Here is a 23438-nt window from a genome sequence, read left to right on the forward strand (position 1 = left end):
ACTTAGTGTTTTGGTCATCTGTTACAATAATGAGCTAATAGTAAATGTTTCTGTCACATCCCAGTAACATTATTTTTATGTCCCATGAAAGTATGCCAGAGCAGGTAACTTTGACAGTGCACAATGGATATTTTGATCCATTTCAGTTATTCTAAAACGTTTTGAGGAATTGGGGATTAGACATGATAGTGATTCTGAGGCGGTAATAAAGGCAACTTGTTCTGAAGGCAGATTTATTCAACCATGACAACATGGGGCCTTTGCCACTTATTCAATGGAAGAAAACTCTATTTTCCCTCACTGTCAAGTCTCATATCCCTGACATCCTGTCTTTTTGTTTAGATTTTAGAAGCCTTTGCTGCAGAGGACAATCACTTCGTAAGGAATTGCAAAAGACTCATATCCCTAAGCAGTGCTGTGGCTACCATGCCCCAGTATGAATTCCGGCAAATCTGTGACACTAAGCTGGAAAGCATTAGCAGAAGGCTCACAAACTACCAAGAGGTACAACACTACTAGTTATTGGTGAAGTCTCAAGACAATACTTCATTGTGATAATTGGCTCTTAGTATTCTTTATTAATGAATCCAAACAGCTTTAGAGATAGGTGTCCTAGAGGCATGAAAACAGCTCTGGAAGTTATTGAAATTGCAAGTTTTAAGGAAAAAGGACCTTATTTGTAAATCACTCCTTTCAGCTTGTCAGAGCTGTGGGTTATAACATATTATTGCAGGTTCATTTCCACCATATCAGTGAATAAATATGACAACAGAATGATCAGCGTATAGTGTATCATAGTGTAAACAAACTATGTGTGCTTTTTTGTGCAGTAGCGCAAAACCTGAGCTGTTTGAAAAGAAGGTCCTGGAAGGTATAGCTAATTGCTTTCACTTGTTGTTTTATGAGCTTTTTTTTTTTTTTGATGTGTTATTCCAGCTGCAGCAGAAATCATATGATTCTGAAATAGGAGGCAGGAAGAGAAAAGGATTGTCTGTGTTGCATCATTATTTTTTGCAAATGAAGTAGCACATGCTTACTTTATTTCTCCCAGTTTGCAGATGAATTGAAAACAAAGGTGAGCCCAGCCTTCAAACAAGCCATCATGGAACCACATTCCCTCAACAGCATGGATTTCTGCCCCACCAACTGCCATGTTAACCTCATGGAGGTATCATACCCCAAAAACACTACCTCAGCAGGGAGGTCATTCAGCATTCGCATTGGACGGAAGCCCTCTATTATTGGTCTTGATCCAGAACAAGGTGATAATTAACTTTCAAATCGTACTGATTTTATCTGTATAAAAAGTTGTGTCTTTCCACAAAATAAGTTCTAAAGAAACACAGTCTTGCCAGTACCCTTTTTTCCTCTTTAAAATTTTATAGTAAAATGACAGACTCCTTGTGTTGTACAATAGTAATGCCTTTAAGCATAGAGAGGCTTCAGGTCAAATGTTTTTACTAGCTAAGCAGTGTGGTCATCTCATGATAATTAAGTGTGCTGGAGTATTGTTTGCACTTGGTAGAGGTGACTTACTGACTAAAAGAAAAGTGAATGGGGACTAATAGTAGTGCTAGTGCTGTGAAGAGAGGCTACATTCAGGGGGAAAACATGAGTCAATCAGATTGTAGTGCTGTTTTCTTCCGTCATTACTAAATAAATTCCATGCATTGGAGCTGAAAGTCTCTACTCTGTCAAGGGAATCTATTTTCTGATAAATAGCTGCTACACAGCATTTGTCTTACAACCTGATTATTTGAGTTGCAACATTTCTTCATCATGATCTCACCTAATATGCTTCTGACTCATTGTCTTGTGAAGGTCAGAGTGCAGGAATGTTTGGAAGAGACACAGGGAAGTGTAGATTAACCAACCTTCTGAAGAATGGCATTGACTGTTCAAAATGAGGTCAATAAAGAAGCCCTGATCGCTTGAAGATATTAAAATTCCATAGTATTTTTAATGTGAGCTAAGGTGGTTAGCAAAGTACCATACCAAAATGTCAGCATTTTTAAATGAAAATGAATTTTATTTGTCTTTTGTAAGGATATAATCCTATTTATTTTTCGTGTGTGTGTGTGTGTAAATGTTTGTAAAGCTGGAATAATAACAAAGACCAACTCCCGAGAACCTGAATTCATTAACATTTCAACAAACGCTTTTAAATACTATCCGTCTTGTCTATATGAGTATATGTGTGGACACTTGCTGTCTTTACTTCTATAATTTAACCTGTTTCTGGACTGCAGTAAATTAAAAACATCTAGTTGGCATGCCAGGGAAAAAACCCAAAATGTCTCTTTTTTTTTTTTTTTTTTTTTCCAAAAGGATGTTTTTGTCGTAGAATGTAATTTTGTAAAATAATTCTATGAAATTTTATCTTTTCCTGTTAAAATTCCATCTATCCTAAACTATCTTTATTGGGATGGAGTGGGGAAAGTCATGAGAGCTATACTAACTAGACCCTTCAATGTTTAGTAGGTACCTTAAATCCAGTCTCATATACTCAACATTGCATCACCACTATGGCTGCACCATCCTGGAGATGTCTGACCCTAGAAGATGGAGACCTTGATGGTAGCTTTGGCCAGCAGAATGGAGGAACAATTCAAGATGAAAGGGGACTCAGTTTTCTGCTGAAACAGGAAGATCGGGAGATACAGGACTCATACTTGCACCTTTTTAACAAACTTGACATTGCAGTGAAGGAAATGAAGCAATATGTCATTCAGATAAATAAGTGAGTAAAGAATCCCATAGGCACTGCAGAGAGCAATTCTGATAAAATGGAGGCATTATCCTCAGAAAACACATTGTGCCTATCGGCCCCAACTGTCATGTTCTTACACTCATCTATTTACGCATGCACTTGCATTACAGCTCCTTGCTGGTTGTGTCAAACCTACTCCTGTGCAGATCCAGTAGTGTATATATTATTGTCCTTTGCTCCTAAAAGTCTACCTGAATTCAACAGCCACTGTTTTGCTTACTATATATTCCAATATAAGCATGTATTTGGTTCCAACAGCAGTTTTGGAATTCCATATAGACCGAGTCCCTACCCTTGAGATTTTGTCTGTCATAAGGCAGACTAAGCAAAACTTGTGATTTCAGGCAGCTTCCTCTATGGCACCTATGCTTTCCTTTCCTCTGTTTTTTCTTTTTCTCTTTCTCATCATGGGTCTCCTAGTAGTAGTAATGAAGAATTTGTGTAGTGTGTCTGTGTATTGTACATGACTGGCAGGGTTTTGGTAGCAGGGGCTGCAGGGGTGATCTGTGTAGGAGAAGGCCATAAGCTGCCCTAAGCCGCTCACAGCCACTTCCAGGAATCTCAGTAACAACAAAGAACAGCCCATCGTACCCCAAAACTTCAGCTGACCATAAAGCATGTGAAGCCTTGGCTCAAACATATTTAAGAAAGGGCGGTAGCTGCTGGGTAGAGCCAGCGAGCTGAGGCACTGCCCCAGAGGAGAAACTCAGCGCCTTGGATGGAGAAACGACCAAGAGGTACAACACTACTAGTTACTGGTGAAGTCTCTTCGTTGTGATAACTGGGTCTTAGTATTCTTTATTAATGAATCCAAACAGCTTTAGAGGTGGGTGTCCTAGAGGCATTAAAACAGCTCTGCAAGTTACTGAAATTGCAAGTTTTGAGGAAAAAGAACCTTATTTGTAAATCACTCCTTTCAGCTTGTCAGAGCTGTGGGGTATAACATATTATCACATAGCTGAATTCCAACCTTAGTCATTATACTTCGTTTGTGGGCATGGTTACAGTGATTAAGCTATACCTTATGGAGGTAGGGTACCTATGGAAACAGGACCTTTTGTGAACTGAGATTCATGGATTTCAATGAACCCCTTTCAGAGCTTGCAATTTTTTGTAACTGTAGTCTATGTAAAATACTGGCAAGTATTGCTTTTGATTTCACATAGCTGAATTCCAACCTTAGTCATTATACTACATTTGTGAGACTACCCACTAGTCCCTGAGAGCTGTGTGTTTTACTTTTGCAGACTTTTGTCCACCATAACAGAACCTACAGAAGGTGGTGCCTGTGAGCCACCATCTACTGAGGAGACATCTCCACCTTCCCTGGGAACAGAAGAGAGTGATCCTGACAAAGCTGAGCATGGTGGAATCAAGAAGGTCTGTTTCAAAGTTTCTGAGGAGGACCAGGAAGACTCTGGGCATGACACAATGAGTTTCAGAGACTCCTACAGGTTAGTCTGAAGATTGTGCCACTTTTACCTAACTAAAATAATGTTTCGAAGTTCTAACCCAGGTATGGATTCAACAAGCAGGAGGACCTCATGGGGTTTTTTACCTAACCCACACAATCGTCACATGAACTCTTGCTAAAATTATATTGTAGTACCTGCAGCTCTTTTCCTCATCTTTGTCTGTCTCATTTTCTCTCAATATTATAGTAATAGATGAGAAATTGATAGATCAGGATTCTTTTCTAGAGCAGATTATCGACTATTTACATACACCAGCAGGTACATCTTGCATGACTAAAATGGCCAGGTATCAATCTGAATTTTCCAAAGTGTGGTACGTGTGCATGAACATGGTGCGTTTCTCCATGGTTCAGCACATGATCTTAATCTGAACAGTGTCCGTGGAGTAACATCTATGAAAAGGAAGCAATGGAAGGGTACTAGTAAGCCTTGATGCAGGTGTCCATCTGTTGCTGTGCCATGAGGATAACCACTCTGTGTGGCTCTGTGATGAGGAGTGAGGAATTGCCTCACTAGCAATGTGAGTCCTCCTAGCAGAGTGGAGGTCCAGATTTTCCCAAGGTGTATCTTCATTCCTGTTACGAGTGTTTTCTTGGAGCTTTTCTGTTCCCAAGAATTCTTCTGTTCTTGGGGTTATGTGAACAGAGTTACACATCAAGTAAGCGGCTGCTGCACTTGCTTTATTTAACTACGACATCTAGAATTCTTTATCTGGGCTGATGTTTGCCAGGTTCTGAATTGTGCTGCTGGATGACAACAAGCAGTATAGTAGTAGAAAGCACCAAAACCCAGCAGACCTCACAGACCTTCAGTGGACACTGGGGTTTTGCTGATCTGATGACCCTCAAAACAACCTTAAGATCTCCTGATAGGCTTTTTGGCAGTTGTTGGAAGTCTTAGTTGAGGTTTTCCAGATAGATTACATCCAGCATTAGTCATGGTGTCAGCTGTGCATTCCCTAAGTGAACACCGTAACTTTTTTCCCAAAGAAACATACAGGACTCCCTTAGCCCCTTGAAAATAACTACCCCAGCCCTAACCCTCTTAAAGGTCAGAACTAGTTTTTCTAAGTTTGATTATTTGAAATAACGTTATTTTCCAGTCAGTCAATTATTCTGTACTCACTTAGTAAAGTATTCACTAGCTATAGTTATTTCATTACATTTATTACATTTATTACCATGGAGACACACAGCAAAAAAGCCTTTTCTCATAACAATGCCAAAATACCAACGCTTCTAGAAAATTGAATAAAATTACATAAATAGGTCTAGTGTGACTTTCCCTTTCTATATCGTATAGCTGGAAACTACATACTCTCAGCAGAGTTTGCAAACTGCTTGGTCTTATAATAGCCGCTATTGTAAGGGAATGTTTTCATTCAATTCTGCAAACAATTTTCCCAAAAGTGTAAGACACTGAGAAACAGAAATGGACATCGAGCTTTTTATTGTTAATGGCCCTTTGAAACCACAAATGCAAATGTTTATTCAGGTGTCTCAAAATCTTGGTTTTGGGACATGATTGACTGCTGCTTCTCCAGGAATATTTGCTACCAAAGGAAATCTCACACACTCCAAATCTATCTTTCTTGGGAGGAAACATTTGAAAACTCAGCTTCAGAAGAAATGGAACAACAAGTTGCAGTCATGTCTGACCATTGCAATTTCACATCTTTAGTAAGCCATTTTTACTTTTATAATAAGGCCACAGGACTTTGCTTATATGAAGGAGTAAAGACACTTTACAGTGGTTTGGGAGGATTAGAGTAACCTGAACGAATGACCCGTCTTTGAAACTTCCACGCTATAGGTCTGATTCTTTACTTGCTGTTGGTTTTGTACTAGTACAAGTAGTAATATGTTACGTTCATGCAGGACTGCAGAAATGGCAGAATCAGAACAGTTTACATTGGAAGGGGTCTCTGGAGTCCACATGGTCCAATCTCTCACTCAGAACAGGTCCAACAAGATTGGTTGCTCAGGGTCTTGTCCAGTTGAATATTGAACGTCTCCAAGGACAGCAAATATGAAGTCAGTAAAGAAACAGAACCAGCACTCACAGTGTTGAGATCTGTGGCATCTCTTTATTGTGCTAGATTTAAATCTGCACATGTGCTCTGAAACTTTTTTATTGAAATGTGCTGTATTTCTTTCATTGTTAAGAGGAATCCCATTTATGAACACTGTTTAGTTTAAATGGTTTCTATAATTGAGGCTAATCTATTCTGGGTAACAAAGTGACATCACAAACAGTCTCTGTGGGTCTGTCACTGTTCCAAAATTCTACACATAAATGTAAGATGAGAAAGATTATTCTGTCTTATCTTTATTAGACAGAGGCAGGGAATTAAGCATATGTAACAGATAATAGTTACTCGAGGGGGAATAAAATGTATTTTGATGGTTTTTAATCTGAAAAACTACTGAGGAGCTAAAAAAAGAGCAAATTAGAGATAAGAAAATACCTTGTTTGCATTAGCCATGCTTCTTTCTCCAGGATCATTTGGAGGTGTAATTCAAATTTCATAAGGTACTGCAGAGTAGTTGCCATAAGTATTAATCTTTTTCAGAAAAAATAGATTTCTTTGGTAATAGGTTTAACAAAGGACAGGCAAATACCCCAATTAGGGTTCTTTCAATTGCTCTCATATTTTTCTCTCATCTCAGTCTAAAACAAAAGCAGAGGAGGAGACAATATGGAGAATTTTGTAGGCTTTGTTTTGGGCTTGTACCATTAAAAACACTGTGTCACTTAATTGGAGGGGGATAGACTGAGATCCATAGCCTTTTTGATTACTTTTATTAAGTTATATTAGTATAAAGGGAACTTTAAACAGAGGAGATTCGTACTAGAATTTTCCACGTGTGCATGAGCCAACATTGGTGTGAAGCCAACTGTAGCGACTCCTCTGCTTCCTGAGATAGTTTTAGGATCTGCAGTGCCTGATTTTCTGATGGTACAGATTCCTTAAATTTCCTCTCCCATCTCCAATATCTGTGCTACTGCAGCTTCAATATATGCTGGAGTTGGATGCTGTAATATCCTGAGAATTGGTAACAAATACTGAGTTTAGTGGAGATTCCGTCTCATAGATTTTAATTATTTCTCCCCTACTCAATGCTCATAGAGCATGTTTAATGATGCAACCCAGATGAGGTCTGTGATGGGAAGTCCATTTTCATTATTTATAGGATCCAGGTGATATATTAAGCACTGAGTGGTCACTACAAATGGAAAAAGACATCCTCTTACAGTGCCAGCCCCAGAGGCCTTGCTTAATGGTTGTTCTGCATGTAATTAGTTTTTCTTTTGTATATGCGTAACAGTTTTGGGGATTGCAGTGTTAATAAAAACAGAATGATAATATATCAGAGACTGGGTGTAAGGACAGCTTTTTTTTTCAATCACCTTCTTTGCTTTTCTTTCTAGTGAATGTAACAGTAACCGGGACTCAGTATTGTCGTACACCAGTGTACGGAGTAATAGCTCTTACCTGGGTAGTGATGAGATGGGATCAGGTGAGTATATGCATGGGTTACATACATATTTCTCATACCAGACACCTTAGCCGAGCTGATAAGTTTTTGCTGATTATAAGCACTTGCATGTTTAAGTTGCAAATGTGATTTCTTCAAAACTAATCACAAGAACATAAAGACAGAGATTTGTTCTTTTTCTAATGAACTACAGTAAATTTGGAATATGGAAGAGGTATTAGGCGGGGATAAGCTTCTTTAGTTATAGGACATTTGCATTATATGAAAAATCATGAGTATTTTGATCTATGAATTAGGGATAAAGCAGCAATCATTTTTCACCCAGTCCAGTGTGAAGGTGTGCTTGTGTCATCTGTGGCCTCATCACAGATTATGTCTGTAAGACAGTTAAAAGCTTTTCATCTTTCCTTTATTAGGAGATGAGCTTCCCAATGATATGAGGATTCCTTTAGACAAGCAAGACAAACTTCATGGCTGTCTGGAACATCTTTTTAACCAGGTATATAAAGCATTACTATTACACAGAATTGCTTTCTCTTTATCAATGTCAATACAAGAAATTGGAAGTATCAAATTGTTTAATGAAATCATATTTTGAGGGAAGGCGAACTATCAAGATTTTGGGGTACAGTGTAAGCAAGTATATTTTAGGACAGTTTGAGGAATCAATTTTGTCAACATTCAAGTTGCCTTGTGTGATTTAAGCAAGATTGACCTGCCTTATCTCAGGCATTAGACTAAGGGGAAAAAAGCTTTCATGAAAAAAAGGAAAAGGTGAACAAAATTCTAATACCTTGTATGATCTAAATGGATCACATATACAGATCTCAGGAGAGTCCTCGCAAGTTCAGCCAACAGATGTCTTTATAGATGTATAGCGCCAGAGAATTGTTTTGTATTATCTTTTATCTCATCAGCATGTAGATCATCATTGTGCAAAATGCTGTATTCAATGTGAGAGGCTCTTGAGGTCAGTTCATGGTTAGAAAGTCTTAATACTACTTACCAACGAGAAATTATTCCAAAATACAAATAGTGTAATGCCTTTTTCATTTTCCCACAAGAGTTCTGTTCAGATTTTCTTCTGCAAGTCTTACTAACTGATTGAAAACATTCCAATTGTAGGTTGATGCTATCAATGCACTTCTAAAAGGACCAGTAATAACTAAGGCCTTTGAAGAAACCAAGCACTTTCCAATGGACCACAGTTTGCAAGGTAAAGTAAAAGGTTGATTGTATTTAATAATGTGATTTCCTAGGACTTAAGAGCTTAACATGAATTCACATATGCTGTGTGGCCACACAGAGTTACTTAACTATGCAGCCTACCCAGTCATACATTAATGGCAGGTACCGTGTCTGACCATCAGAATTCTGCATCCTTAAGAGGACATTTTCATATGAATTCCTTCTGAAACACACAGAACACTTTTCTGTTACATGCCATTGAATCCTCACACCTCTTTCACAAGTCTCCAAATCTATCCTTTGATGTGAACACAGATGTGTATCTCAAAAGGAACAAGGTACAGATAGGTCGGGTACAAGGTAAATGAGCACTCTGATAAGCTGACGAGGGGCTGACCACTGTAGATCTGAGGCACCAAAAGGCTCTGCCTGAGTTGCTTAATGACTTATTCTGCTTTTCTTCGGATGGATAATTGCCAGAGTAAACTCATCCTCACATGACACTTATTTTGAAAACTGATTCCCATAGAGAGCAAACAAATGACACCGTGTTTTCTTTTTCCTCAGGGAACATGATGAGACTTTGGTCTTAATGGTTTTGGGTCCCAGGATGTGGTTTCTTCTCTCACTGAAATACACAGGACTTTATTTTCTGAACATTTCCTGCATTTCCTTTCCCACTTGAAATCTGAAATGTTTCCTACTATTCCTACTATACTTCAGGTGCTGTAGTCACGCTCCAACCTTTGACGAGCTCTATTTTTAAGTTACAGTGGCAAACTCTAGAAGAGAGCTTTTTCTGCTTTTTTTTTTTCCTGACTCCAGAAATAACTCCTATGAAGTTTCTGTTACATGAACTCATCTCTACAAACACATTCACATTTATGTAGAATATCTGTTAGTCTTCCCATGCACTGTTTGAATGAAGTGAAGAAATAACAGACACCCTGTGTTCACTTCCTTTATTTTATTTTACTTAAACAGGGTCTTATTTATTAAAACTAGATTAATTACACTGAGAGTCTTTTAGTTAACTGAAGTTAACTGAAGATCCCACATTGATCACACTAAGGAACAGACAAGCCCTGCTTACATTCAGCTGGAATCCTGGACCAAAGTGTCTGTTTAATAGCTACCATAGACACCTTTCAGTGATGGATGTCAATTTGAATGCCATCCCGTTTCTGTTCATGAGCAGTTATTTGGCACAGTTTCTCTGTCTGCTTATGCATTTTATCACCAACAATGGGGTATTTGGCTTAGCTATATAGCTAAGTCATGGAGAATAAATCTTCTACTCTGTAATTAAATAATTAGCTTCCATCAGGTAAAAGAAAGTAGAATATTTCATAACTTCTTATCAGTATTATGGGATGTGACAGCTGCAGCCAAGAAGTTGATCTGATTCTGCACAGCCAGAGACTCTAGATCTACCCGATACAGCTGCCTGCACATTATTAAAAGCAGTGAAAACAGAAGGGAATTCTGTGCTTTGTGAGTAGTGCAGAGCTCCTTTCACTGTGCATGTCACCCATGTACATAACTTTTAGTCCACAATCCTGAAAACAATGCTAGGAGACTGCTGATCGTGAAATTATAGGAATAGTCTTTTTTCCGTCTGTATTGGATCTATTTAAGAACCTTTTTCATTCACAGCTGTTGCTATTGATACTGTATCTCTGCTTTCATCTGTATACACGTTATAACTCATAAGCCACTCTCAGCTATGTAGCATTTCCTTAATGGCGAATGAACTCCATTTTTTTCTAGAATTTAAACAGAAGGAAGAAACCACAGTTAGGTGCCGGAATAATATTCAAGCCAGCATTCAGGAAGACCCATGGAACCTTCCATTGCGCATCAAGAACCTTGTTGAAATCATACAAAAACATGTGGAAGGTCTGTAAGCAAGGAAAAGTTTGTTATCGGCTTCAGGGAGAAAAGGTCTTGATCTAATCAAGTCTAGCAGTTCATTTTATCATTTTATCTCAATTTGTAATAAGGCTGTACTGAGCTCTAGAGAAGAACAGGTAAAACGGGTTATTGTTTGCAGAGTCCCAGTGCTGTATGGTAAAATTTCACCTGTGCAGCAATTCCAAAGGACTTTCTCTCCTTTACGTTATTTCATCAGCCCATTAAGACAGAATGATATTGGATTGATCTATTTCCCTGTGCTTTTTTTAACCCTTTTAGAAAATGGAGAGAGAGATGCTTGGTGTATTCCAAAACGAAATGAATGCTAATCAGATACTACAACATCCTAAACCATTGCAGTCTGGTTGAACTGGAACAGGAGCTGAATCTGATGTTTACAGTTCACTGGACAGAAATCACCTCCTTAGGGATTCATCTACATGTACAATTTGTTTCCAATAATTTATGGTAGTTAACAGAGCATTTAGCCTGTAAAATTCTTTGATTTACACCTTGTTTCTTTTTCAGTCATTAACATGTCTGTGTGAGTAAGGACTACTAGAATAAATAGAAATGGCCACGCAGGGGCCAGGGATTGTGGGGAATGAGGAGACTGTTAACCAAATGCAATCAAATCTACCATGGTATCATGTTGACTAGAGCATTCCTTTTCTTCGCTGTTTTAGATGGGAAGAATCAGCTGCTTTTGGCCTTGTTAAAATGCGCAGGTAAGGAGTTTTGATTTGTTTCAAAACAACATCATATATACAGAAGTCCCTATGCATGTGCATACATCAGAATGTTATGTTTTTCCTTAGCATTTAGGTTTTTCCCTGGCATTGTATGCTAACATTTCTCATGCTCTGCATCTAGGGCAACCTTTCCATCCATCTGACATCTGTTCTTCAGTTTACATTATGTCAGTTCACTGTAGGCTGCTTTGTGTTACCTGGCTGGTTGCTGATGTTTCACAAACACTGTTTTTCTTTTTACTGTCTTCATTTTTTCCTTAGTACGATCCTCCTTCCCAGATGGCCTTTACTGTTTCCTGCTGTGGTGAGAACATGCAGCAAAAATGAGACCTATTGCATAACTTTCTGTGAGACCATGGACTCTGTCATCTTTCCAAACAGAGCAGGCGTGTTAGGAGTTAGGATTGTGTGTACTGAAATTATAGCCAGGAGCAGACTAAGAACCTAAATGTGCAGGCAGCACCTAAATACACTGTGAACATCGTTAATCTGTTACCATGCACAAAACATTGTGCTCGCAGATCAAGGGACAGGCCTTTCCCAGGAGTGAATGTGCAGTCTTTCTGTAATTGAAACACCTACTTGGTGTACTTTTGTTTGAAAATGAGGTAGTCAATAACTGGAGTAGGCTGTCGTTATTTCACTGTGCCAGACTTGATTCTGAAGTCTTCACAGAATGAAGATGAGAGATTTGTATGGCTCTAAGTCATCTCTCAGCTCCTGCCAGGGCTGGTCCGTGAGTCTGTCCAAACCAGCCTGTGGCGTCAGTCTAATGTCCATAAAAGCTGTTTTTACTGATAGCAGATAAAATGACTCCCTAAGTCTCTATCTGTGCCCCATCTCCTGCAGCATTTCCATGAACATCCTCTGGAAAGAATGGAAGAGCAGGTGGCACTGAACTGTCTATGGCAGCTTTATGGCACCAGGGATTCCCTTGCCTTGAGGGGCAGTCCTAAGCTCTCTTTGCCTTACTTCCAGCAGTACAGAGGTGTACTGCTAGAAGGATTGCTTGCCCTTAAGTTGAGAATATGGCCCAGGGCCTGGAGTGTATTAGTCAATCTATTGTGTTCAGTGCTTTATAAAAATAATCCAGAACTTCAAAGCCTCTGGGTGATGTCTTCAGCTTCTTTCTCTGGGGAACTCTGCCTTGACAATGAGAGACTGCTGTACTGCAGTGTCTGCTGGAGGAGCCCAGGGTGCCTGCGAAGTAGCTCTTCACTTATTCATGTGCCTCTTTGGCCTGCAATCCCCTTAAGTGTGATGAGGTTGATTTGACCAGCATGTGGCTGCCTGGCAGGCAGACTGGAAGCAAAGTTAACACAGGGAAAATTCTCCCAGGAAACATAAACCAATTGGTACTGTATGGGCAGGCCCAGTTAATGCATTAAGCATATGGAAAGCCCACAAAATACAGATGGATGGGGGAAGATGAATCTCTAATAGCCCAGGAGAGAAGTAATGGCAGAGATCTGCTTTCAGAAATTCTCTTGCTTCTGTAAACATAAAAAGAAGGGAATCAGTCCAGATATGGCACTAAAGAGTTACAGCTCTTCCCTGTCAGAAGAATGAGCATGCAGATGGCAGAGGTGGTAATAAACAGCCAAGCGGACTAGAAAATTTTCAGACTGCATGTACTCCAGCTATGCTGTCTTTATACACACAGGTCACACAGCAAGAAGAGGTTATCTGTTAAGTCTGTGCAAAGCTGCAGCAGAAGCCAAACATCATGCACACACACACACAAACTGCTTCTTTGGCAGTGAGATTAAAGACAACTATACTCATGACTTCTTTATGCTTCTCTCCCCTTCTCTGGCAGATACTGAGCTACAGCTGAGACGTGATTCCATCTTCTGTCAGTCTCTTGTGGCTGCTATTTGCACCTTTTCAGAGCAGTTACTGGCAGCTCTCAACTATCGATACAACAACAATGGGGAATACGAAGAGAGCAGCAGAGACGCCAGCAGAAAATGGCTGGAACAGATAGCAGCCACTGGTGTTTTACTAAACTACCAGTCTCTTCTCTCCCCCGCTGTGGTAAGATGAAGAGTTGTGGCACCCTTGGGTCTGCTCACACTTGTGTGTATGCTTCTCTGCCACTCACAGCACAGCCAGAGCCCTTCACACTAGCAGCATGTTTAGACTCTCACTACAGCAACCTCTGCAGATTCCTGAGTCCCCATATTCCATATCCCATAGATTTCATCTCCTCACAAATACTGGACCCACTGTCACACTAGAACACTATAGGAATCTGTCTACCTTCATATTTGGACTAATGCTGCTGCATTTAGGGAAGTTTTACTGCTCAGTTGTTGGTGATGCATGCGTGGCCTGCCATCTTCTGGTGAAAACACGCATTTCAACAAATAGGTGAAAAAGTTCTGAGTATTTTGAGTTCGGACAACATGAAAATCTAGGCTTTTCTTCATAGACTGGGTACTTTTATAGAATAGATAGACTGCAGTCTCTCTCTCACTTACGTGGTGCTGGTATTTGAGGCACCATGTCTAAGGAGGAGAGGAGCTGGTCTTGCATAGTTCATCTGCACCTAATGAACAGGTAAGCCACAGCTACAGTAGATAAGCTACTGCAACTGTAAAAATGTTAAGAAAAGAGGAGCATAAAAAAGACAAGTAGCTCTGATGCTATAGAGAAGCGACATTTTTTTGGACTTTGTAAACATTGTAGATTGAGTGAGGGGTTTTTTAAAATACAATCCAAACTATATGCGTATGTAACTACTATTTCTTCACATTGCATGGCGTGTATGGACATTTATTTTGCAGTAATTGATAGGCTGTTCTTCACATTTGTAGATACAGAGTAAAGTTTGGAGAAAGAGATCCCTTCAAACTTCAGTCCTTAAACCTCTCTACTCTCTGTGAATCACATCCAATGACATCTAAGCAAAGGGTAGCTAAACTTGTATCACAAAGTTAAAGACCCATTAGTAATTACCTGGCTGGCATGGAGTTAATGGAAAGCTCCACATTCTGCTCTAGGTCTCCTGAACCAAAGCATGCCCATTACAACTATACCTTCCTGCCATTGATCTCTTTCTGGCAGATTATAACCTGTTTATATCTGTTTCTTTGCTCTACAGAAGGAGGAGCGTACCATGCTGGAAGATATCCAGGTCACTCTGACTGAACTGGACAAAGTTGCCTTCTATTTCAAGCAGCTGGATGAAAGTCTTGTAGCAAGTGAGTATTCTCTGTTTCTTTGAAGCTCTTTTTTTCTTGTTTGTTTTATAGGTTAATATCCTCCATGATTATAAATCTAACAGACTATGTCAGACCGGGAGAGCACTGAGCAGCTTCTCTGAAGCACTGTTGCATTCCCTCAGCTTCCCTGCAAACACACAGCATAAAAAGCAGGACTGACATCGTGGGATGCTGGTGGCATGTTCTGTGATTTGTAACTATGGTCTGTGCCAGTGTACCTTACTTGTGTGATTTCGCACACAGGGAGATATGACAGATGATGAGCAGTTCCTGACAGATGCTTGTAATTCACCACATTGCCTAAAGTAGAAGCACTGTCCTTCCCCAGCTCTTCTGTGTTCTGCCAGATCTCTCTCCATGTTTACTGAGGATGAGATGCCATGAAACAAGATGGGATTTTAATTATTAACCATGTTTATTGTATTAGCATCAAACATCATGCTAGGTCATGCTAACTGTGTATCTTTTAAAGTATAATATTTCAGAGCCTGCATTCTCTCAATAAAAGCTCTCTCTTGTTCATCTAATGGTGGAGATGTGAAATGCCATTAGATAATCCAACAAACCCAGATAGCAATGGTTTCGCATTTCTCCTGCTGTGGTAAAGCAGCAAGTATTTTATCTTTATTTTTCCAGATACTCATGTCTTCTACCACATCGAAGGAAGTCGTCAGGCCTTGAAGGTTATCTTTTATCTTGACAGCTACTACTTCTCCAAACTGCCTTCTCGGTTTCAGAATGGGGGCAGCTTGAAACTGCACACGGTGCTCTTTACAAAAGGTGTCTATAAAAAGCTTTCTTGAGAAAAATAAGCTAACTGATGATGTTGAAAGATTCAAAATAAAGAATGACCATGAAGCTCTTAGCATAATGCAGTGAGAACTACAGACATATTTAAGAAGCAGATGTTTCTATTCTAGGAAGACCTGGGGAGTGCTAGATTTTAGAATAAGACACACTCATGAGAACAAGATATGGCTGTTTGGGGCTTTTTTATGCCTTCCTGTAAAGGCCATGGGGACCTTATATTGGATTACATGGACAATCTGATCTAGCAGGGTATCAGGAGATGTTCCCAGGCTACAAAGAAGTGTTTTTAAAAGCATACACATGACAGAATCATCTGGGCTGGAAATTGATTTGATAAGCAAATATTTGCACCAAAATACAATACAGGAAATTTCTTCAAGGGGATATTAATGGGGAGTAATTGCTGTTTGATAGGACAGCTTTCTGTGAAGCTCACCTTTATGATACTACCACTATATTCCCATACTGGGAAATGCATTAAATTTATGCAGTAACAGAATCAGCCTTGACATGATCCAACAGTCATTTGCTGAGCAGTGAGGTGATATAGAGATAAATAAATAAATGAATAAAAAGAAAACTAATAACATAGGTTTAGTAAAATGTTTTCTTCTTCAGCTCTGGAGAGTATGGAGGGGCAATCACAACCAGCTGGCTCATCTCTAGAAGAACTTCCACAGCTAATTAATGGTATTTCACTTGAAAAAGTGCAGCAATACTACCGTAAACTCAGGTATTTCATGGTTCTCCTTTGCCTTAAAAGACACTGAAAAGAGTGCTCCTTGCTAAGGACCTTAAAATTTAATGAAAAAGAGATTTCATTCCTGATGGTTTCTTGTACAAATATGATTTTTGGAGATCCTCATAGTGTGGGAAACTTGTTAATTTTCTTCCCATAGTTAAGCTCGTTCTGAAGTAGTGCACTGACCAGGATGAAATTCCCATCTAATTTGGCTTCAGAATTTTGTGCAAAGCTAAAATTACATAAAAAAGAGGATTTGGAATATTTTAGTACAGACTCTGTGAATTACTGCAATCAAAATGGTTCAATAAGAAAGTAGATCTTGAAGTACAAGAATTTTAGCATAGCTTTCTCAGATGTTTTATACAAGATAGTATACATATATGTGCTTGAAATGAGACACACCAACTAATGTAGTCCTTGGTGGCCTTTTTGCAGGACATTTTACCTAGAGAGATCAAACTTGCCCACTGATTCCAATACTACTGCAGTGAAGATTGACCAGGTATTGTTATTGTGTTTATTTCTACAATAAATTGTCTCATAGAGGTATTATTTCTACATCTCTAAAATCCCACTTGATACTTATATGGCAGACCTGTACAAACCCAAACATCATTTAAAAAATGTTCCCTACCCTGAAGAAGTGATCTGAATTTCTCTGAACCTTGGCTACAGTTCTTTTGTTTAGAAGAAAATGTGCAGAACTGGGGTAGACACAAAACCCTTAACTCAGGCACTAATAAGACTCCATATCACCCTTGACTGCCCCTGCTAAATACAGTATCTGATGTTAGACAGAATGGATTAATTTTCCTCTCCCACAGATGCATGAAAATGAACAAACCTTCAATTTGCAAGTTATGCTTTTTTCACAGTTATCGAAGAAAACAACAGGAAAATAGTACTTCCCAACATCTCATATAAAGGCAGTCTTTCTAACTGGGGCAGGTGACATACATGAATATATGCATGTAAGGCATTAAATACTACTGCAAGGAAGGCAAAATCAGAGACTATCTTTGCAATTGTAATATACGTTGTAAACAACCTATGTGATTTGTGATAATTGTAAAAAATTGCCCCAAGCCTAAGTAATTGTATTTTTCCACTTCCAAAGTTCATATATATTCTAAACAGTTGTTACTCTGTGGCAGTTACTCTTGTGTAGATTATTGTGCTTAGACATAGCATAAAGAATTGTAAATGTCTTTATAACTGAAGGTGTAAGTATGCCACTGATGCATTTTTTTTATTGCTTTGTTTAGCTTATTCGCCCCATTAATGCAATGGATGAGCTGTGCAGGCTGATGAAGTCTTTCATTAATACAAAACCAACCCAGTCAGGATATTCTAGCAGTAACACATCAGGAGCTGGCCTGCTACCTATATCTTCTGAGCTCTGTTATCGACTTGGAGCCTGTCAGATTACTATGTGCGGCACTGGGATGCAGAGGTGCGATTTAAGAAACCATGTGTTACTGGTGTGATGAGAACTTCCGTCCTTTCTAGAGATTTGAGCAATATATTTGATTCTGTTCAAAGCAATAGAAAGGTACATTGTAAGGGAATATAATAAGGACCTAAATCTACTGCCATCTTTATTTTAGGGTAGGTTGTGACTTCTAATACTTTTGTTAATAATTAGTATTGACACATAAACTTTTTTATGTTTCAGTGCATCAACCAATGCAACTGACTGAGTGATCTCATTGCATATAACTTTCTGTCAACGTTGTCTTCAATCACACACTGAAAATGTAGGAAGTTGCTCAAAAATAGCTGTAGAAACTTGGTGTGTGCAAGCATTGATTCTAAACACACTACTGTTCTTCCAGTGTCTCAAAACCATTGAGTAAAGAAAACATTCATTTGTGAATAACTTTATATGTATATAACTATATATATAATGCAGAAGAGCAGTGAAACATAGCCTTGTAGTAATGATGCTGGAGACTCAAACAATTGCAGTATCTAGGTGTAACGAGACTGGAAATGCAGGACTGAGGTAATTTTATAGTTTTGTAAGTAAAAAACCTAAAAAAGTAAATATAAGAACACTAGCTAACAGAAGTCATACTTAACAGGTAAGTGTCCTGTACATACCTATTTATATCTTTTTAAATATGATCTGTGATTTAATATCTCTTGTTCCCATGTTCAGAAGTACATTGAGTGTGTCCCTGGAGCAAGCAGCCATACTGGCTCGAAGTCATGGACTTTTGCCCAAGTGTATCATGCAAGCTACAGACATCATGCGAAAGCAAGTAAGTATTTGGATGTGTGTCTGCTACATGCTACTGTTTTCATTCCAGTAACATCACTGTACAAACACCAATTTATTTCGATGTGGCATTGTATTTTGTGCACTACAAACGCATATAGCCAAACTTCTATTAATGTCTGAATAGCTACACATATATTTGACAGGAACAAATTAACTTTTGCATGTATAGCCATTACAGCAATCAAAATATGTGCCTCAGTGTAGATTATTTAAAGTGTGTGCCTTGATGGTTAGAAAGTAAAGACTATCCAGTATATTTAAGACAATTTCTGTATTAAAAAAAAAGTCTCAATCACAGTGTTAAATAGTAGAAATTCCTTAGTCCTAGACAGCAGTGCTTGTAAAGTGCTTTGGGACTAATTCCATCTTTTAAGTAAACACAGATGACTAATGTATCCACGCAATGGATTCCAAATCTTCTAAAAGTAGTTAATGGATTCTTAAATAGAAACCATACTCCCGTTATAATATTTTCCCCTAAGGATCAGATGCTTTATCGATACTTCAGTACCATAAATTCTCTGTTTCCTTAGGGACCAAGGGTTGAAATCTCTGCCAAGAATCTGAAAGTGATGGACCAAATGCCACAGTGTGCACCTCGGTAGGTTATTACGTATTATGCATTTTATCTGAGTGCTGGTTTTATGTTTCTGTAACAATTGTGGAGCTCCTGTTATAACCAAAGATCTCCTTAGTAGTAATAGTGGAAAAAAGAAAAAATTCCTGCTCTTCTTTCTCACTGTACTAAACTAAGTGCACTGCTGATTAATCAGCTTTGCTGCTTACGATTTGCAGATCATTAACTTCAAAGGTTTCTGCATTTTCTGAATAAAACATAACTGATCAGAGATAAGGGTCTTTTTTGGACTGTTGCTGTGAGTTGGCAAAGCTAGTGATTGACAGCCATCTGTGGAATGCTTAGAAAATAAAATTCCTGAATGGCAAATCTCACTGCAGATATGCAAAGATAATTTGTAGGCTAATACTATTGTGTGCTTAGACGAGCTTGACTGTTTAGTTATGGCAGAGCAGGTTTAAGAGCAAGCACTTCAAGTCAGAGTAACCATACAGTAATGCAGCTCTAAGGAAGATCAGTTGCCCAGGCTTATATATGTTTTTGACTAGAAGACAACTTTGAAAAGCACTGTAGATTTGTGAATCGTACTGCACCTAATGGGAGCTAGATATGTTCATCATCTCTCTCTACAGGATAAGAATACTTTTATTTGTAAGAGAATTATCTCTTTCTGGTCAATTTCCTCCCATTTCATATATCAGAGAGAAGAGAATATTCTTTGGTAAACTGTAACACAGCATTTTCCCACAATGGTAGTAACAAATCATCACAATTTAGATGATGATATATACAGAATCAGTCTGTGCAAATATCAGAGAAACTTCTGATTCTACTCTTGTTAATGGCATTGTTCACGTGAAGGCAAAACAGTTCTGGCATGCAGGAATCAGCATCGGAAAAGATCCATAAAGTTTGTGCCATCCCTTCAGACAGAGCGAGTGTATTTGCTAGTGCTAGAGTCCTTCAAAGAACATATTAGTTCAGTGTCAAGAAGACTTCCTTAAAACACTGATACCTTATTCACCCATTAAGACTTCTGAGTTAGTCTAAACAACTAGTCTCTGCCTTCCCCCCCCATCTGCTCCTCAAAATGTTTATAGGAAATTATTTTAAACTTTAGAGACTGTGATGATGCTTACTGTGACAGTCTGGCCTTGGTCTATTTTCTCAGAGACCTTAAAAAGAACAATATTTTGCATTTAGAACCTTATCCTTCTTTTGGATTGTAATTGCTGTTTCAAAAAGGAATAAAATAATAGTCTGAGGTGGCCCCTGTACCATGTCCCCAGTGTCATACATCAGTGTTTTAGCACCATGGTTATTTTGCCTTATTAATGGCCGTACATTACTTTGGTTCCATTTTTATGTCCATAACAGCATGCTATGTTCAAAAAGAAACAGCTTTACAAACAAATCATAAGATGAGGCATTCTCTTCTTTCATATACACTCTAAATCACAATGACAAATTCCAGGACTATTTACTTAGATTGTTTCAGGGCAATAAAGCTCAGATACATGTGTTCCTACTGGGTTCCATCATCAAAACTGAGCAAATTTAAAAGGAGATCTGGTGAATTAATGTTAATTCTCAGGATTATATTTCCTAGCATTGAGGTTTGTCAAACTCTGCAGTAGCAATCTTGAAAGAGAAGTTATAAAAGACTTGAGTTTATTCAAATGTAAAGTAGAAAAAGCCAAGAAAAAGCTACCACAAACAGTCATATATGAATGACAGTCAAGGTGCGCTTAGGCTTAACCACTGGTTTCAATTTGCTAATCATGTGATTCAAAAAATTTCTCTGAAAACATGATTACTTATTTTGAAGTTTGTTCAACCATATCAACAAGCAAATATGTTCTTTTATCTGTTTGGTATCCCAATCCGTGTGAGGGGTGAACTCTTTTGTCAGGAAAAATGCTGAACTGGGTTTAAAACAAAAGAAATGAGAGAAGGGACTGTTGAAGACCCAAGTTGGGCCAAAGTTAAAAGGGAGTGATGGAAAGTCTCAAATAGTATTTAAACAATGATTGTAAATACTTCAGTTAATAAATCACTAGTGGCACTTCTAAATTTGCAATTATTACAATTAAAAATAGTGGTATTCTTGATGGCAGATTATCTCTAAAGCTTGCAGAATGATAAAGGAGAAGTTGACTTTCATATACTATGCCAGTGACTTTATGTTATCATCCTTATGATATTTAATACTATACTCGTCATCTGCCTTAAAGACTCTATAGGTTGTGCCAGCCACCTACAGATGGGGATTTATAGAAGTGAGAGAGGCACCTACATCGCAGCATCCTTAAAGCATTCAACTATGAGCAGCCCTGTCTGAGGACCCATGCTAACTGACACTGATGGCGCTGAATCAAGAGAGGAAGAGATATTGCTCTGGTTTAGTAGGAGATGAACCTGCTGGACCCAGGCACCAAGAATCTGCCTTTGAACTCCTGCAGCACCTGCAGGGATTCTTGTATTGCTTTGACTTCTTGAAGAAATTCTTGAAACAAACACCATAGAGCTAAGATGGATGTTACTGCCATTTGCTAGATGCCTGGAAAAGTGACAATTATATTTCAAGAAAGCGCAGTTTTACTGATGACTTGTTTGTGCTGCCACCTAGAAGTTGTGGACTTCAAGAGACGGTTAAAAAAATCCAGAATAACGCATATCTCTCTCCCTGTACTGCATCTGGCATCCATTTAATTGCCAGCATAATTTTGATCAGCGTCCTTGAGCAGTAGCTTCATAAACACCACTTTTTCATGAACTGACCTGCACTTTTGAACAACGAATAGCACAATCTATGGTTTATTCAAATACGAACATAAAGAATTTCTTCTGGAAACTTTCCACTTCAGCCCAGTGAGAACCAATCTCTCTATGCTGCAGAGTATACATTCCATAATACTTCTTAACATTACTTCATTTTACTTACTGTAGCTTTCAGGTTTTTGATTAACTCTTTTTACTAATGCCCTATTATGTACTCTGGAAATACAGTACTATTTAAGAGAAGAGATTGGGAGTGAAGGATTTTAAAGGAAACTTTACAAAGGAAAAATACAGTCTTATAATCTGATTATTTGAACAGATGTAGTTTTTAAAACAGGTCAGAAGAACTATACTTATTTATGTGGAGTGGAATATGTGTTTTCGATCATGTTATTATATATACAAGATTTAAATAAAAATTATATTGTTTAAAGTGGGACCAATATGCTGGCAATTACACAGCTACTCCCAGTTTACTGAAAAAAATCTACATTATTTAAAATCTTTCAATATTTAAGTAGTCTTTAATACAGTTATTAAAATGTATTAGGGATGCTTTTAAGTTAAAAGAAAAAAGGAATCATGTATATAATGTACTTTATTTTTTTTCTTGTTTGAAAAATTGTTCTCCATTCTGTCAGTATTATCCTAAGCACAGTAATTTTTTCCAAATTACTGGCTGAAACTAGTTGAAACATGTCAGCAGTCTCAGGACAGAAATAGTGTTCTTTTGGAGTGAGTGCCTTAATATGACCACCCATCCCTAACGAATTTCAATTGTAGCAGGTGTCAGTAGAAGGGTGTATAGGAAACTTACCATTCCTCTGTTTCTCCATGGCCTTGTTTAAAACAATTCATAGTTAGGAGATCCAGAAGCGCTTTGCAGTGATGTATATTCTAGAAAATAAAGGTTTGGGGGTTTTATATGTGACGTTGTTCGTTTTTTAACTGGCTTAATTTTATCTTAGTAACATCCAAACCAACTCAAAAATTAAAATTAGACTTTTTCCATTTGGATATGAAGGTCTCTTAAATTTTTTAATCTACACTTTGCAACACAAAATGGCTTATGACAAGTTTGGGCATGCAGATTGTTCTGAACCTTGTTTCTTAATTTTTTAATTTTTTTTTTCTTCACTCACAGGCTGAAATAATTTTGGGGAAGCAATGTGTTTAATGTCTTACTTCTGTTTCCTCTGACTACAGCAACCTGTTGCAGGGAACTAGGACAACCCATCAATTGCCAGCTGTGGGTTACAGGGGTTTGTTACTGAGTATCCATGTTGTACTGCAGCCAGATGAGCAGATCATTATTTCAATGCACTTTTTGTTAATTTTGGAAGAGTTATTCTCACCATTTGCTGTTTGAAGAAGAAACGGGTGTTTCTTTACTGAATCCTCAACTTAAAATGTAC

General features: G+C 38.3%; 1 protein-coding gene across 1 annotated transcript in view; it reads left to right on the forward strand.

The window, feature by feature from the left end:
- PREX1 (phosphatidylinositol-3,4,5-trisphosphate-dependent Rac exchange factor 1) overlaps window positions 1–22165 on the forward strand; it is a 56004-nt gene extending 33839 nt beyond the window's left edge. Inside the window, exons 13-30 of the mRNA XM_009572094.1 lie at window positions 343–504; window positions 1052–1262; window positions 2482–2740; window positions 4018–4224; window positions 7678–7766; window positions 8162–8244; window positions 8871–8961; window positions 10704–10832; window positions 11534–11575; window positions 13419–13636; window positions 14706–14805; window positions 15463–15606; window positions 16255–16369; window positions 16817–16883; window positions 17647–17834; window positions 18543–18645; window positions 19199–19266; window positions 21477–22165. Coding sequence (XP_009570389.1) covers window positions 343–504; window positions 1052–1262; window positions 2482–2740; window positions 4018–4224; window positions 7678–7766; window positions 8162–8244; window positions 8871–8961; window positions 10704–10832; window positions 11534–11575; window positions 13419–13636; window positions 14706–14805; window positions 15463–15606; window positions 16255–16369; window positions 16817–16883; window positions 17647–17834; window positions 18543–18645; window positions 19199–19266; window positions 21477–21519 — 2319 coding nt within the window. The 3' untranslated portion in view covers window positions 21520–22165. The remainder of the gene's footprint in view (window positions 1–342; window positions 505–1051; window positions 1263–2481; window positions 2741–4017; window positions 4225–7677; window positions 7767–8161; window positions 8245–8870; window positions 8962–10703; window positions 10833–11533; window positions 11576–13418; window positions 13637–14705; window positions 14806–15462; window positions 15607–16254; window positions 16370–16816; window positions 16884–17646; window positions 17835–18542; window positions 18646–19198; window positions 19267–21476) is intronic.
- The last annotated feature ends 1273 nt before the right edge of the window (window positions 22166–23438 follow it).

Source organism: Fulmarus glacialis, unplaced genomic scaffold (assembly GCF_000690835.1).
Source record: "Fulmarus glacialis isolate BGI_N327 unplaced genomic scaffold, ASM69083v1 scaffold17002, whole genome shotgun sequence".
NCBI classification, from domain to species: Eukaryota; Metazoa; Chordata; class Aves; order Procellariiformes; family Procellariidae; genus Fulmarus; species Fulmarus glacialis.